Genomic DNA, 14,621 nt, shown 5'->3' on the forward strand with positions numbered 1-14,621 from the left:
CGTTATTTAAATCTCTCTGGCACATGTATTGTTACGTTGCCAGAGTCAATATGTAAATTATACAATCTCCAAACTTTGAAGTTGCGGGGTTGTGTTGAGTTAGAGATGCTTCCCAGCCGCATGCAAGATCTAGTGAACCTTTGCCACCTTGATATTCGAGGTGCTTCTCGTCTGAAAGAGATACCCAAGGGAATGAACAAGTTAAAGCATCTACACTTCTTAAGTGATTATATTGTCGGCGAGCAAGAGAATGGGATGCGAGAATTGGGAACATTGGACAATCTCCATGGCTCATTTTGCATTTCCAAATTGGAGAACGTCAAGAATAGTGGTGAAGCTTTGGAGGCAAAGATGGGTAACAAGAAGCACATCAACACTCTAGAATTGAATTGGCTTCCAGATGGTGACATTGATGATGTTCAAACTGAAAGAGATATACTTGACAAGTTACAACCTCATCAAAACTTGAAAGAGTTATCAATTCATGGTTATCCAGGTGAAAGATTCCCAGACTGGTTAGGCCTTTCTTGCTACTCCAATATGACCAAATTGAGTCTGGATAGTTGTATGAATTGTTGTGAGCTTCCTTCACTGGGACAGTTACCCTCTTTACAGCATCTGAAGATTTCTAAACTTAATGGGTTGGAGAAAATTGATTTAGAGTTTTACAACAAAAACAATGCATCATTTCAGCAGGAGACACCCTTCAAATCTCTCGAAACTCTGAAAATTGAGTATATGTATAGTTGGCGGGAGTGGCATTTTCCTGATGAGTTTGATGGTTTTCCTGAGCTTAGAATCCTTTCAATAAAAAACTGTCCTGTGTTAAGTGGAGATCTGCCTTCTCACCTTCCGGCTCTGGAGGAACTTACCATTGATGGATGTAAAGAGCTTGCATATTCGCTGCCTAGGGCTCCCAAGCTTCACAAATTAGATGTAAAGTGCGACATGTTTCAAGGGTATGCGGGACTGCACCACGTAAACATTTCAGGAAGCCAGAGGGCGAAATTTGTATGGGAATGGCTGCTGCACATCCAACCACCACATGTCCAATGTCTGTACATCGATGATTGTCAGTCAGCGATATCAATTTCAGCAAATCATTTGCCAGCTTCATTACAATTTCTGGAAATCATTGATTGTTCAAAATTAATATTCTCGGACCAACTGCAACACAAGTCGCTGACGAAGATACTTGTAGAGGACTGTGATTCACTGACGTTGTTTCCATTGGGGGACCTTCCAAATCTCAAGAAACTCACAATCACTGAATGCAAAAACATGGAAAATGTTGAAGTGGCACATGCTCTTCCAAGTCTCCGTTGTTTAAACATCTCAGACTGCCCCAGTTTAGTATCCTTGCCGCCGCTAGAGTCGGCTGCGCCCCGCCTACAGCAGCTGGATATACGCAATTGCCCGGAAATCGATCGTTTTGCTGGGGAGTGCCTCCCGCTGAGTTTGAAAAAACTTGTAATCGTTGAGTGCCAGAAACTAGCGAGTTGGATATCATCAAATGTTTTGCATAGTGAAGGCCTTACCCATCTTTGGCTTGGTTCATATTTTGATGTAAAGTCGTTTCCGAGAGAGGGTTGTCTTCCTTCTTCTCTCAAGTCTCTACAATTCTGGGACTTTCCAAATCTGGAGACGCTTGACTGCAAGGGGCTTCACCATCTAACCTCCCTCACATATATAGCAATTAGATTCTCTGAAAAGCTTGAGAATATCACAGAAGATCATTTGCTTGCCTCCATAAAAAAAATCTACATAGGGGAAGAATGTCCTTTGAGGAGCAAGCTGGAAGAGATGGAACACCTACGGATTCAATTGGGTTGTGACGAATCAGGTATGTGGTTTTGCTTTGATCTTTCCTAAACTCAGTGCTCTCCAATTACAATGCTAATTCTTTGCATCAAACATTTTCGTTCCCTTGTTAATACACCAACACAATGTTTATTATCTTTTCATTCTTACCCATTTCTCTGTACTCTAGCTACCCGTTTCACTCACAAGTTTTAGTTTTGAAATAAAAACTTGTTATGGGTGCCAATTTTTGCAATTTTTTAAAGGATAACAAATTACATGCTTAGAAAAAAACAAAAAAGTAAACTTTTTCATGATCGCTTCTTTGTTGCTTACAATATTTGTATGGTTTATTGCAGAATCATGTGATGAGTATGCTTGGAATGATGAGGATGCTACTTCTGATTCTGATTGATTAATGATTACAAATCTTAATTTATCTTTCTAATTATTTTTCTGATATTTAAAGTTAGAAAGATAATTAAGAAAGTGAATTAGAATTCTAATCATTTATAAATCATTTAATGTGCAATGGGAGCAGTCACGGCATACAGGTAAGCACATACTTCATGAAGTAGATTATTTTTCTTTATTTGTGAAAAGCCATTCCAATTAGAAAGAAAAAGGCTTACTTTTCTTATGCCATGAATTTTAATTTTTAAACCCGTTTTTCTTTATTTCTGTTATCTTAAACACTTAGACGAGTAACTAATTTTGAAAGTGCTCCAATCTATTTATCGATTTGTAATATTTATAAAAGTTTTTTTTTTTATTTATCTTAATCCCGCCTAAAGCATTGGTCTAAACCCAGATTTTATTTATTAAGGTTCTATATTTTTCAGCATACTGTTGGATCAGGTCTTCCAGATTTGCACTCATGGAATTCTCTGTGTTACTCATCTGACTTTTATCATTTGGTGAGGTGTGTGGTTATGCAGAAACTGAATGTTAGTGTTCCAATGAGGTGTGTGGTTATGCAGAAACTGAATGTTAGTGTCCCAATATACTTCTCTATGTTAATATTTAGTTATTTACAATCTCTAATATACTCATAGGGTGTTATAGAGTTTGTGAGTGACAAATGAAATGAAATGTTGGCTTTTATTAATAATAGGGAGGATTGAAGAGTCAACATTAATACAAGGCTGAGGCAAGGTGAGAATGGGGTTGCAATGAAGTAAGTTTGCATTGTCCATGTCTTGCAATTGCTACTACCTCTTGCACTTGTTATTTTGTCTAAACTTAACGATTTATAATATCCGTTATGGATCTTTTCACCTTATTATGAACTCATTACAGAATATGGGATTTAAATGCTTGTTTCATGAAAGTGCTCAATATCAGTTTGCCCTCTGTGATTTCATAAAACTAATTTGACCTTCGCTTTCTTAAAAGAACAAATTGTGAATAGTAATTGTTGTCAATTTACTAATCCGGTAGTGGTCACAAACATGTTCTAACCTTGGAAACTTTGTGCTTGTGTAGAATTTGGCAAATCCAACTGCTTTACTGCTGAGTGGTGTTCAAAGTTGCGCCATTTGAATCTCCATGACAAAGCTGACCTAATTCAAAATGCCATCCTCAACACAATTGCAGAAGGGAAGTACCAAACTGCTGATCTTGGAGGCAAAGCAAAGACAACCGAGTTCATCAATGCAATCATTGACCATCTCTAAATTCTGCTCAGAGTAGGCAAGGAATTGCTGCTCAGAGTAGGAATACCTCAGCATAATGGAAAAACTCATCTAAGGTTGTGACCTTATAACCACCAGGCATGAGCAAGCCTTAAAATATTCACTGCGCATGCAGTGTTATGGCCTTGTAAAATGCACTTTGTCTGATAACCCTCCTTAGTCCATTTTGGTATTCCTTGTCAATAATATAGTTAAATAAATGAAGTACCATTAGTTTGTTTTTATATTTGTTTTCTTTTTCTCCCTCTCATTGCTCCCTTTATTTTAATCTGTATTTGCACAACCACCAATATATTGGTGACTAAGACTTTGTTCATTTGGAGTGAAGTAGAAGGGAAATAGAGGAGAGGGGAAAGAAGTTGCAAATTTTGTAAAGAAAATTTTCCAATTTATCTTCCTCCTCTCTATTTCTCTTGAATCAAACAAAACCTAAGTGTATATGTCAATATCTTTTAGTTTTTTGAAATATTTCTTATTATATTTGTCCTTGTGAAAAAAAAAAAAGGATCTAAATACCCTAAAACTTCCACTTGGATCAAGGTAAGTTCTGGTTTCACAATGTCAGCTAGTTCACGAGGAGGAAATTTGACTAGAAATCACGGATTTGTGTTGCTGTAAATTTCGAGGTTTTGCTCTGCTATGCTTTTGATCTTTTTGATGTTACTGCTCTGTTCTGTTCAATTTCTGCCATGTTTTGTTTGGTATTGAGCTGGATTTTAGTTGCTGTCTGTGTACCATCCCTCAGTTAATATGTTAAATTGTTTGAAAATCTTGAGGATTGCTTCATCCATGGAAAACATATAGTATGTAGTATATTATTGTGTTCTCTATGAGAATATGTAAACAGGAAAGAAGAAAAGAGAACAAATTCACGGGGAGCAACTCTTGGAAAGAAAAGGGGGGAGTAAATTCAAAAGCAAGTAACATCACTAAAAGGGAAGTACCTTAACTTTATTAAAATTCAACTCCTATGATCAACGTCATAATTATGTTTGTCATCAAGGAGGAGATTGTTGAGTTATATATAACTAATTTAATTTGATGATGACAAACATTATTTTATTGAGTTAAACACCCAATTAGTTTTGATTGTGTTTGGTTAAGTAATGCAGGCCAAAAATCAAAGAAGCAGCAGCCCATTTGGAAGAAAACAAAAACGAGATTATAGGTGAAGCTCTAGCCAACAAAGCCCAAAGTAATTGAACAAAGAAATCAAACGGGCTGAAAGGTAAGGAAAGCGAATCCAAGCCCAAGTTGATCCCACCAAGCTGATACACTCCAAAGCCAACGTTCACTTGTTGCTTCGGTCAGACTCAGAAAAAAAGAAAGAGAAAGCTTCGTTCTTCTTCTTGCTCATTTCACCAGAGAAGAAAGAGAAAGCAAAATAAAAAAGGACAAAGGTCTAATCACCCAAATCAAACCATTTTAAGCTAAGTCAGAAGCTAAAGGTGATTTATTTCCATTTGCATGCAAGTTACTTTCTTCACTCCTTCTCCAAATTTTTGCTAATCTAATTTGGGATAAATAGAAAAGTGTTCTCTGATAATCACTACTGTGAATCAAAGGCTAAAACTGTTTCTTGGGGACAAAGCTCTTGTTCAAGGTTTCAGATTCAAGTTTACCTATGAAACTTTTTCTTTGCTGATCTAAGGCATTCGGTCAAGCAAAAAGGATCCGTTCCAAAATTCCTAATTTGGGGGTTAATGGAAGAAAGTGAAATGACAAGTTTGGGAAGCACACAGCTCAAGGAGTTGACTCAGAAGCAACCAAGACAACAATTTTGAAAGAGGTACAAATAAGAAAATTTTCATTTTTTTGAGGCAAGGAGAGAGAACCAAATTTTGAGATTGTTCCGAAGGGTTCTCTGTGAAGAGTTCATTAACCTTGGACAGTGTTTTCTAGTAAAAGAAGCATTCCGCCAAAATGAAGAACTTAATCAGAGTCAACTGAATCCGGTTCAACATATAGCAACAGAGGCTATTAATGCATCAATCTCCTTCATGTTCTACAATTTGTATTTCATTTTTAATGTATATCTTTCTGTAATTTCTTGAGTGGTAAAAGGCAAAAAGAGAGGAATCAAGAAAAAGCCTATGAGTGATAAAAAGACTGAGTGAAACACTTGAGAGAAAAGTCTAGAGTAATTTAGATTTCTTTAGGTTGTTTTCTATGTCTTGTGTCTTGTACTTGTGAGGGGCCCTTTTCTTAGTTAGGTTAACACTAAGAGTGAAGAGTTAGGTATTAGCATAACCAAGTCAAGTTAGTTCAGAACTTGAGAGAAAAGGATTGTGTGAATCCTATATAATTGGTGTTTGTAATACTTTAACTATAGTAGAAATTCTACCACAGTTGTGGTGGAGACTGAATGTAGGTTGCATTGCACAAGGCAACTGAACCAGAATACATGCATACGTTATTTCTCTTCTCTGTCTCTGAATTCTATTTTCCGATATTTATGAAACAAAACGGAATTGTCTCATAAAGCTTTTGCTGCACAGTTCAAACAGATTCTAAATTAAAGTTTGTAAGTGTAACACCCTACCACACAGAACTTTACACCTAGGATGTAAAATAGAGGTGGCGAGGCGCTACGACTTCTAAAAGTAAAAATTATATACATAATATAGTGAAAAAGTTTTATAACTAGGGGCCTTTGAAGAAAGGTTAAAATCGAAAATGGTAAAATGAAAAGCGCAACACCTACGCTACGTAAATGAAAAACGGAAAGATAAGAGAAGCTAATATAGATATAACCGAAAGAGAGCTCCAAGGTACAAATATCAAAACTCAAGACTCGGCTTGCAAAGACAAACCGGCTTGAGCACATAAGTATATAACATATATATAAGAGAACCCAAAATAAGCCCAAGATACAGAGTTACAGAACCTATTTCTCCAAAATAACCTCTAAGAGGAAGTTAATACACCAGTACATAAGTAGTGGAAATAAAAGTATCTACATATATACATATATTTAAAATAAAGTCCCAAAGACAAGGATCTCCGCTATCAGAAGCTTTCAGTATGCCTCAGCGAGGTGCTTCACGTCCTTCATCTGAAAACCACAAAATATGTATGTAATGAGAACCGGAGGTTCTCAGCATGGTAACGGTGCCCACATAACTAACATATAAGGTCCCGGGAAAGGCGAAGACAATCCTAGAACTTCCGACAATAGATTCAAACTTAAAACTAACATTTTAAACAATAAACAGAGTGATGTATCTAAGGATTCCTGGTTCTATCTAACTTCCTAACTTAACCCCTAAGCTCTTCACCTATTTCTCCAATCCTCCGAAATACCGATGCATAGACAGACAAAGCAGATAAGGAAAACACAAGTAGATATTCAAATATAGCAAATATAGCAAATAAGCACATATATTCAAGTAAGCAAACCCAAGTAGTGCAAACCAAACAAGTTACATAAATGTATATGATGCATTCCTTTCGTACTAGTCGTGAGCTCACGTGTCGGTTACTTTGCCAGAGCCCGACACATCCAGTAGTTAATTCGGATATCGTCCTCTTGAAAACCAGTGGGCGGTACACCACCACGAACCCCACCATTGCGAGCGGTAACACCACCACGAACCTCGCAAGATCTTCAATTGGAAAAACAACACACACATGTGGGCGGTAAACCACCACGAACCTCACAACATTCTCTTTTAAAAACACGTGGGCGGTACACCACCACGAACCCCACATACATTCTCTTTCTTTTAAAAACATGTGGGCGGTACACCACCACGAACCCCACATACGTCTCGACAATGGGCAAGCGGTAAACCACCACGAATCTTGCCAGGTCAAGCTCAAAACAATTTTATTTTCAAATTAATTATAAATCATTCATTCATATCCATTCATAATCATTCAAAATCCTTCATTAAGGCCATATTCATCATATATATATCACATTCTGCTCATTTCATTTTTATTTAAAACCAATACCACTCCTTATAACCTTTTCCGAAACCTCCAAAACCAATTTACTTAAAACAAGTTCTCTTTTCACACAAAACCCAGTTCTTACTTAGCTAAGGTTTTCCTCTAATACAACTTCAAAACCATTTCATATTTAAACCTCTTTCAAAGCACTAAGCGAATCATTTATTAACTAAACCGCATGGCAGAGTCTCAAGACTTTAGGGAGGACAACAACCAATCTCTTTCTTTAAAATTATTAAATTCCTTGAATCATAATTCCTTAAAATGTAGTTCTGTAAACAAACTCAAAACATAAAGTTTTTCTTAATAAATCAAAACTCAAAACATAATTCGTTATTTTCTTAATAAATCATCATTTACCAATATACATTTTAACTAAATCTCAATCACCAACCACACCAACAATTCAACTCTGATCTTACGGTCAACTAACCTACGTTTTCACGACACATTATATTTTAATTACAAAAAACTGAAACCATACTTTGGCCGATTCCCCGATAAACCCGGAACACCTCTCTTATGTACCACACCCCAAGCTTTGAAATTCTAGCTTCTTTCCAAGCAAGACCCAGCCTCCAAGGCTTGATCACAAGCTTCCCAAATTCTCAAATCGACTCTAGTCAACAACTAATTTTAATCTAACAACACATTTATCATCACAATCAATGTAAAGCTCACTAACTCAACATTTCAAAAGGGTTTGTGGGTGCTTACCTGACCTATAGCTCTAATGAGCTAAACTCGACAATACCCACAAGTTAATTCGAACCTAAATACCAAAATTAAACAAAATTTAATATAGATTCTCATTGAATTTTAAAATTTGGGAAGGAGAGTTCTGAAATTGAGAAGTGGGTTCCATACCTAATAAAGGACTGGACTTTGTAGAGCTCGACGTTGTGGTCGCGTGGTCGCAAATGACACATCAATTGGAGTTCTGGATCAAAAGTTATGGAGGATTGAATTTATGAGTGAGGGTTTGGTGTTTCTCCCCCATTCCTTAGCTGCCCCAGCGTGTTTCATAATGAGAGGGGAGAAAGAGAGAGCTGAAGCTCTTTTGTTCATTAAGTTGGGTTGAGCCCAATATAGGTCCGGTTCATTCGGTTCGGCCCGTTCGATTCAATCTTGGATCAAATTCTTTAAAATTAGTGTCAAAATTCTTATTTTAATTAGCTCTATCTCATTAAATTATAAAATTCTATTTTCTAATTTTTTATTAATAATTAATTTATTAACTAATTATTTACTAATTTTGTGTGTTTTAAAGTAAGCAAAGACATATTTCATTAAAATAAAAGAAGGTATTCAACCCATTCTCTAAGTCTTCTACAACTTTCCGGGTCAACTTTAAAATTCGCGTAGTAGTTGTAAAACATAGCTGTAATTTGTAATTTAATGTCCGAGCATGTGACTAAATTGTGATGTTTAATTCAGACACACTCGAGTTTGTTGATAAAAGAGGTGTTAGTTGTTCATGTTACAGTACTCTTGGATCTCATCAAGCTAGCCTTATATTCAACCAGAGTAACTTGTATTTCCTGGTTCAATTAATTATTGCACATGTTTCAGCACTATTCAAATATATAATACTAAGCAAAGAACATTCATAGTTCACTGCAAAACGCATATACTTGAGATCCTTTGACCCAGAGATCTGAATACATTATATCGATCTAGCTAAAACAACTTCCCTCAACCCCTTTCATTCTTTTCTCATCATCTGCTGCATCTGATTTTGCATCATGGCTTCAAAACTTGAAGGTGGAGCTTATCTCTCTTCTTTTGTTGATGCTATTTCAAACAAGCTGTCTTCAATACTTGAAGATGACTCTGCCCCGGAGTTGCTTGAAAGGTTGGATGAAATTCTGTGTGATGTTGAACCTGTGCTTGATGATGCTGAGCTGAAGCAGTTGAGTGACAAGAGAGTGAAGAAGTGGCTTGTTGATCTCCAAGATGCTCTCTATAGGGCTGATGACTTTCTGGATGAACTCTCCACTAAAGCTGCCACTGCTACTCCGAGGGATTCGGGTAACTTTTATGACTGGTCTCGCGCCGTTGATTCAGTTATTGAAGATAGTGGTGTCAATGTCATTGAAAAAATAGTTGGCACACTAGAGTCTCTTGTTAAACGAAAAGATAAACTTGGTCTGGAAAAGAGTGCCAAGTTGGACACATCATGGAGACTTCCATCCACATCTCTCGTTAGTTCTGATGTATTTGGTCGGGACGAGGACAAGGAGAACATAATCAAATTGCTGTTAGATGATACCTGCGATGCTGAATCACTTGTGACTGTGATTCCCATTGTGGGCATGGGCGGGATAGGAAAAACTACTTTGGCTCAATTGGTTTACAATGATGCCAAAGTCATGGGAAAATTTGATACTAGAGCATGGGTGTGTGTTGCTGAAAATCCTGACCCTGTTCATGTTACAAGGACAATAATAGGGGCAATAGATTCTTCTCCCTGTATCCTGGATAATTTTGATTTACTTCAGACTAATCTGAAGGCAAAATTGATAGGAAAGACCTTCTTGGTTGTTTTAGATGATGTCTGGCATGATCAACAAGACATGTGGGAGGATTTCCTAAAACCTTTTCATCATGGGAATAATGGGAGTAAGATTCTCCTAACAACCCGTAACGAAAATGTTGCTTCTGTGTTTGCACCAAACAATCTACATTATCGACTAAATTTATTGTCGAAGGAAGATTGTTGGTTGTTGTTTTTGAAGCATACATCTGTTTCTACTAATTCTAAACAATATACAACTCTAGAAATAATTGGTAGAAAAATTGTTAAAAAGTGTAAAGGATTACCTTTGGCCGTGAAGACACTTGGAGGTTTATTGCGCAACAAGCATAATGAAGGGGATTGGGAGAATGTACTTAAAAGTGAAATTTGGGAACTCTCCAACAGTAAAATTGCTCCTGCATTAAGAGTTAGTTATCACTATCTCCCTTCCCATTTGAAGCGGTGCTTTGTTTATTGCTCATTATATCCTCAAGATTATGCATTTGACAAAGACAATTTAATTTTGTTATGGATGGCAGAAGATCTCTTACAACCAAAGAAAAACAACACATTAAAAAATATTGGTTGTGCATATTTTGATGAATTAGTTGCAAGGTCATTTTTTCAACCTTCTAGTACTGAGAGAGGGTTATTTGTAATGCATGATCTCATGCATGATCTAGCAACGTTCTTTGCTGTAAAATTCTATTTCAAACTCGAGGAATCTGGGAATCTACATGGGGTAGATAGCAAAATTCGTCATTTGTCCTTTTCTTCAATATCTTGGGATATTATCACATCATTTGGAGAGGCCTGTAAGAGAGCAGTACACTTGAGAACAGCTTTAGATTTTTCTTGGTATCGTCAATCAATTGATGTTGAAAGCAAACCCTGGCTCTTACAACAACAATTGAGAGTTTTGTCATTTCCTATCAAATCATTGCCTGAATCAATAGGTGAATTGATTTATTTGCGTTATTTAAATCTGTCTGGAGCATGTATTGTGACATTGCCAGAGTCAATATGTAAATTATACAATCTCCAAACTTTGATATTGGGGACTTGTTATGAGTTAGAGATGCTTCCCAGCCGCATGCAAGATCTTGTGAACCTACAACACCTTGATATTCGAGGTGTTTCTCTTCTGAAAGAGATGCCGAAGAAAATGAGCAAGCTAAAGCATCTAAACTTCTTAAGTTATTATATCATCGGCAAGCATGAAGAGAACGGAATAAGAGAATTGGGAACACTGGACAATCTTCATGGTTCATTTCACATTCTCAACTTGGAGAACGTCAAGAATAGTGATGAAGCTTTGGAGGCAAAGATGGGTAACAAGAAGCACCTCAACACTTTGAAATTGCAATGGCTTCCATTAGGTTACATTTACACCGATCATGTCAAAATACTTGAGGAGTTACAACCTCATGAAAACTTGAAAGAGTTATCAATTGAGGGTTATGGGGGTGAAACATTTCCAGATTGGTTAAGCCTTTCTCGCTACTCCAATATGACCAAATTAAGTCTGAATGATTGTGAGAATTGTTGTGAGCTTCCTTCGCTGGGACAGTTACCCTCTTTACAGCATCTAAAGTTATCTAATTTTTATTCGTTGGTGGAAATTGGTTTAGAGTTTTACAACAAAAACGATGGATCATTTCGGCAGGAAACACCCTTCAAATCTCTTGAAACTCTGAAATTTCACAAAATGTATAGTTGGGAGGAGTGGCATTTTCCTGATGGGTTTGATGGTTTTCCTAAACTTAGAAGCCTTTCAATGAGATACTGTCTCAAGTTAAGAGGAAGTCTGCCAGCTCAGCTTCCGGCTCTGGAGGAACTTGCCATTGTTGAATGTTCAAAGCTTGTATGTTCGCTGCCGAGGGCTCCCAAGCTTATATGGCACCACACACGTTAGACATTTCAGACACCCAGCTGGCTCAACCCGTGTTGGAGTGGGTCCCCCACCTGCAATCGCTACATGTTGAATGTCTGGAAATCTTTAATTGTTGGTCGCTGATCTCAATTTCTGCAGATTATTTGCCGGCTTCACTAACGGAGATACGTGTACGGGGGTGTGATTCACTGTCGTCGTCTCAATTGGGGCTCAAGAAATTCACAATTATTGAATGCGGAAGCATGGAATGCCTTGTGATGCCACAGGCTCTTCCAGGTCTCCGTTATATATGGATCTCAGCCTGCTGCAATTTTAGTATCCTTGCCGGCACTAGGGTTGGCTGCGCCCCACCTGGAGGAGCTGCATATACGCGATTGCCCAGAAATCGATTGTTTTGCTGACGAGTGCCTCCCGGAGAGTTTGAAAACTCTTCAAGTCAAGCAATGCGAGAACTAGCGAGGTGGATAACATCAAAGGGTTTGCAGAGTCAAGGCCGCCTTACCCGTCTTTATCTTTGTGGGTTTGTTGTAAAGTCGTTCCCAAGAGAGGGTTGCCTCCCTGCTTCTCTTAAGTCTTTAAGTTTGTGGAACTTTCCAAATCTGGAGACGCTTGACTGCAAGGGGCTTCACCATCTTTCCTCCCTCAAATATTTAGCAATTACATACTCTGAAAAGCTTCAGAATATCACAGAAGAACATTTGCTTGCCTCCATAAAAGAAATCTACATAGGGGAAGAATGTCCTTTGAAGAGCAAGCTGGAAGAGATGGAAGCCCACGGATTCAATTGGGTTGTTACGAATTAGGTAAGTGCTTTTTGCTTTCATCTTTCCTAAACTCAGTGCTCTCCAATTACAATATTTGTTTGGTTTATTGCAGACTCAAGCGATGGGTAGGCTTCGAATGATTCTGATTGATTAATGATTACAAATCTTAATTTATCTTTCTAATTATTTTTCTGATATTTAAAGTTAGAAAGATAATTAAGAAAGTGAATTAGAATTCTAATCATTTATACATCATTTAATGTGCAATTAGAGCAGTCAACGGCATGATAAAGTACGAGGAAGTTGTCATTGACAATTGCTGCATGATGGTATATTTGTGAACTTGGATTTAGGGTGCAACTGTATTTGGAAATTCATTGAGTTTGAAAATGGAATTACTCATTCATTTTTATAATTTACAGCTTGTGAAGAATCCGGCTCTTTTTTATGTACTAGTGATGCCAAACCTTTATGGTGACAATATTAGTGACCTTTGTGCTGGCTTGGTTGGGGGTTCCGGCTTCACACCAAGGTAATTTTTGCAGGTCGATCAACAAAAGCTAGAAGTTACAGTCTTATCATCTCACACCATTCCGTCATTCTGATTCATACATGTTTCAGCTGCAACATTGGTGAGAGAGGTATTGCACTAGCTGAGGCTGTATATGGTTCAGCACCTGATATTGCTGGAAAGGTAAGCTGCAAAGTTCTTTCTCAACCTTATATTATCCGTTATGGATCTTTTCACCTTATTATGAACTCATAACAGAATATGGGATTTGAATGCTTGTTTCATGAAAGTGCTCAATATCAGTTTGCCCTCTGTGATTTCATAAAACTAATTTGGTCTTCTCTTTTTTAAAAGAACAAATTGTGAATAGTAATTGTTGCAATGTACTTATCCGGTAGTGGTCACAAACATGTTCTAACCTTGGAAACTTTGTGCTTGTGTAGAATTTGGCAAATCCAACTGCTTTACTGCTGAGTGGTGTTCAATGTTGCGCCATTTGAATCTCCATGACAAAGCTGACCTAATTCAAAATGCCATCCTCAACACAATTGCAGAAGGGAAGTACCAAACTGCTGATCTTGGAGGCAAAGCAAAGACAACCGAGTTCACCAATGCAATCATTGACCATCTCTAAATTCTGCTCAGAGTAGGAATACCTCAGCATAATGGAAAAACTCATCTAAGGTTGTGACCTTATAACCACCAGGCATGGGCAAGCCTTAAAATATTCACTGCGCATGCAGTGTTATGGCCTTGAGAGTTGAGAGGGTTGGAGTCTCTTACACAGTTACACTTCTAAAATGCACTTTGTCTGATAACCCTCCTTAGTCCATTTTGGTATTCCTTGTCAATAATATAGTTAAATAAATGAAGTACCATTAGTTTGTTTTTATATTTGTTTTGTCTTTTTCTCCCTCTAATTGCTCCCTTTATTTTAATCTGTATTTGCACAACCACCAATATATTGGTGACTAAGACTTTGTTTATTTGGAGTGAAGTAGAAGGGAAACAGAGGAGGGGAAAGAAGTTGCAAATTTTGATGCCTAATTTTGTAAAGAAAATTTTCCAATTTATCTTCCTCCTCTCTATTTCTCTTCAATCAAACAAAGCCTAAGTGTATATGTCAATATCTTTTAGTTTTTTGAAATATTTCTTATGATATTTTTCCTTGTGGAAAAAAAAAGGATCTAAATACCCTAAAACTTCCACTTGGATCAAGGTAAGTTCTGGTTTCACAATGCCAGCTAGTTCACGAGGAGGAAATTTGACTAGAAATCATGGATTTGTGTTGCTGTAGATTTCGAGGTTTTTAATGTTAAAAAAGATTGTAATAGTAATAATAAGGGATAAGTATTGTTTTGGTCACGTTGATGGTCGGAATCGAACCCGTCCCTGATCTAATTTTCGATTTAGAATCGTACTTAACGTTTTTTTCGTATTAAAATCGTCTTTTTTATTTTTTTTGGACAAAAATACCCTTACCCCC

General features: G+C 37.2%; 2 protein-coding genes, 1 long non-coding RNA gene and 1 pseudogene across 3 annotated transcripts; 3 read left to right on the forward strand and 1 right to left on the reverse strand.

Annotated features, from left to right (window-relative positions):
- The first annotated feature begins 6 nt into the window (after positions 1-6).
- On the forward strand, positions 7-5,925 carry LOC107464198 (putative disease resistance protein At3g14460). The gene is made up of 5 exons (XM_052254622.1): positions 7-1,843; positions 2,160-2,354; positions 2,643-2,722; positions 2,915-2,977; positions 3,286-5,925. Exons 1-2 carry the CDS (start codon positions 106-108, stop codon positions 2,213-2,215), a joined length of 1,794 nt encoding a protein of 597 aa, XP_052110582.1. The 5' UTR covers positions 7-105; the 3' UTR covers positions 2,216-2,354; positions 2,643-2,722; positions 2,915-2,977; positions 3,286-5,925.
- Positions 5,926-6,237: 312 nt separating this feature from the next.
- LOC127741649 (uncharacterized) lies at positions 6,238-8,487 on the reverse strand. Its single transcript, XR_008002784.1, has 3 exons — positions 8,316-8,487; positions 8,166-8,220; positions 6,238-6,549 (listed from the first exon to the last, which is right to left on the reverse strand). It is a non-coding gene; the product is annotated as an uncharacterized LOC127741649 (long non-coding RNA).
- Positions 8,488-9,284: 797 nt separating this feature from the next.
- On the forward strand, positions 9,285-11,881 carry LOC110275168 (putative disease resistance RPP13-like protein 1). Its single transcript, XM_021130797.2, has one exon. The coding sequence runs from the start codon at positions 9,764-9,766 to the stop codon at positions 11,879-11,881; it is 2,118 nt and encodes a 705-aa protein (XP_020986456.2). The 5' UTR covers positions 9,285-9,763.
- LOC107464199 (isocitrate dehydrogenase [NAD] catalytic subunit 5, mitochondrial-like) lies at positions 11,391-13,784 on the forward strand (annotated as a pseudogene).
- Positions 13,785-14,621: the final 837 nt, after the last annotated feature.

The sequence above is a fragment of the Arachis duranensis genome, chromosome 9, assembly GCF_000817695.3.
Source record: "Arachis duranensis cultivar V14167 chromosome 9, aradu.V14167.gnm2.J7QH, whole genome shotgun sequence".
In the NCBI taxonomy this organism is placed as follows: domain Eukaryota; kingdom Viridiplantae; phylum Streptophyta; class Magnoliopsida; order Fabales; family Fabaceae; genus Arachis; species Arachis duranensis.

Coding starts and splice junctions, on each gene's coding strand:
- LOC110275168 (XM_021130797.2), top strand. CDS start 9,764: ATGGGCGGGATAGGAAAAACTACTTTGGCTCAATTGGTTTACAATGAT.
- LOC107464198 (XM_052254622.1), top strand. CDS start 106: ATGCTTCCCAGCCGCATGCAAGATCTAGTGAACCTTTGCCACCTTGAT. Junction 1,844..2,159: donor ATTGGGTTGTGACGAATCAG/GTATGTGGTTTT, acceptor GGTTTATTGCAG/AATCATGTGATGAGTATGCT.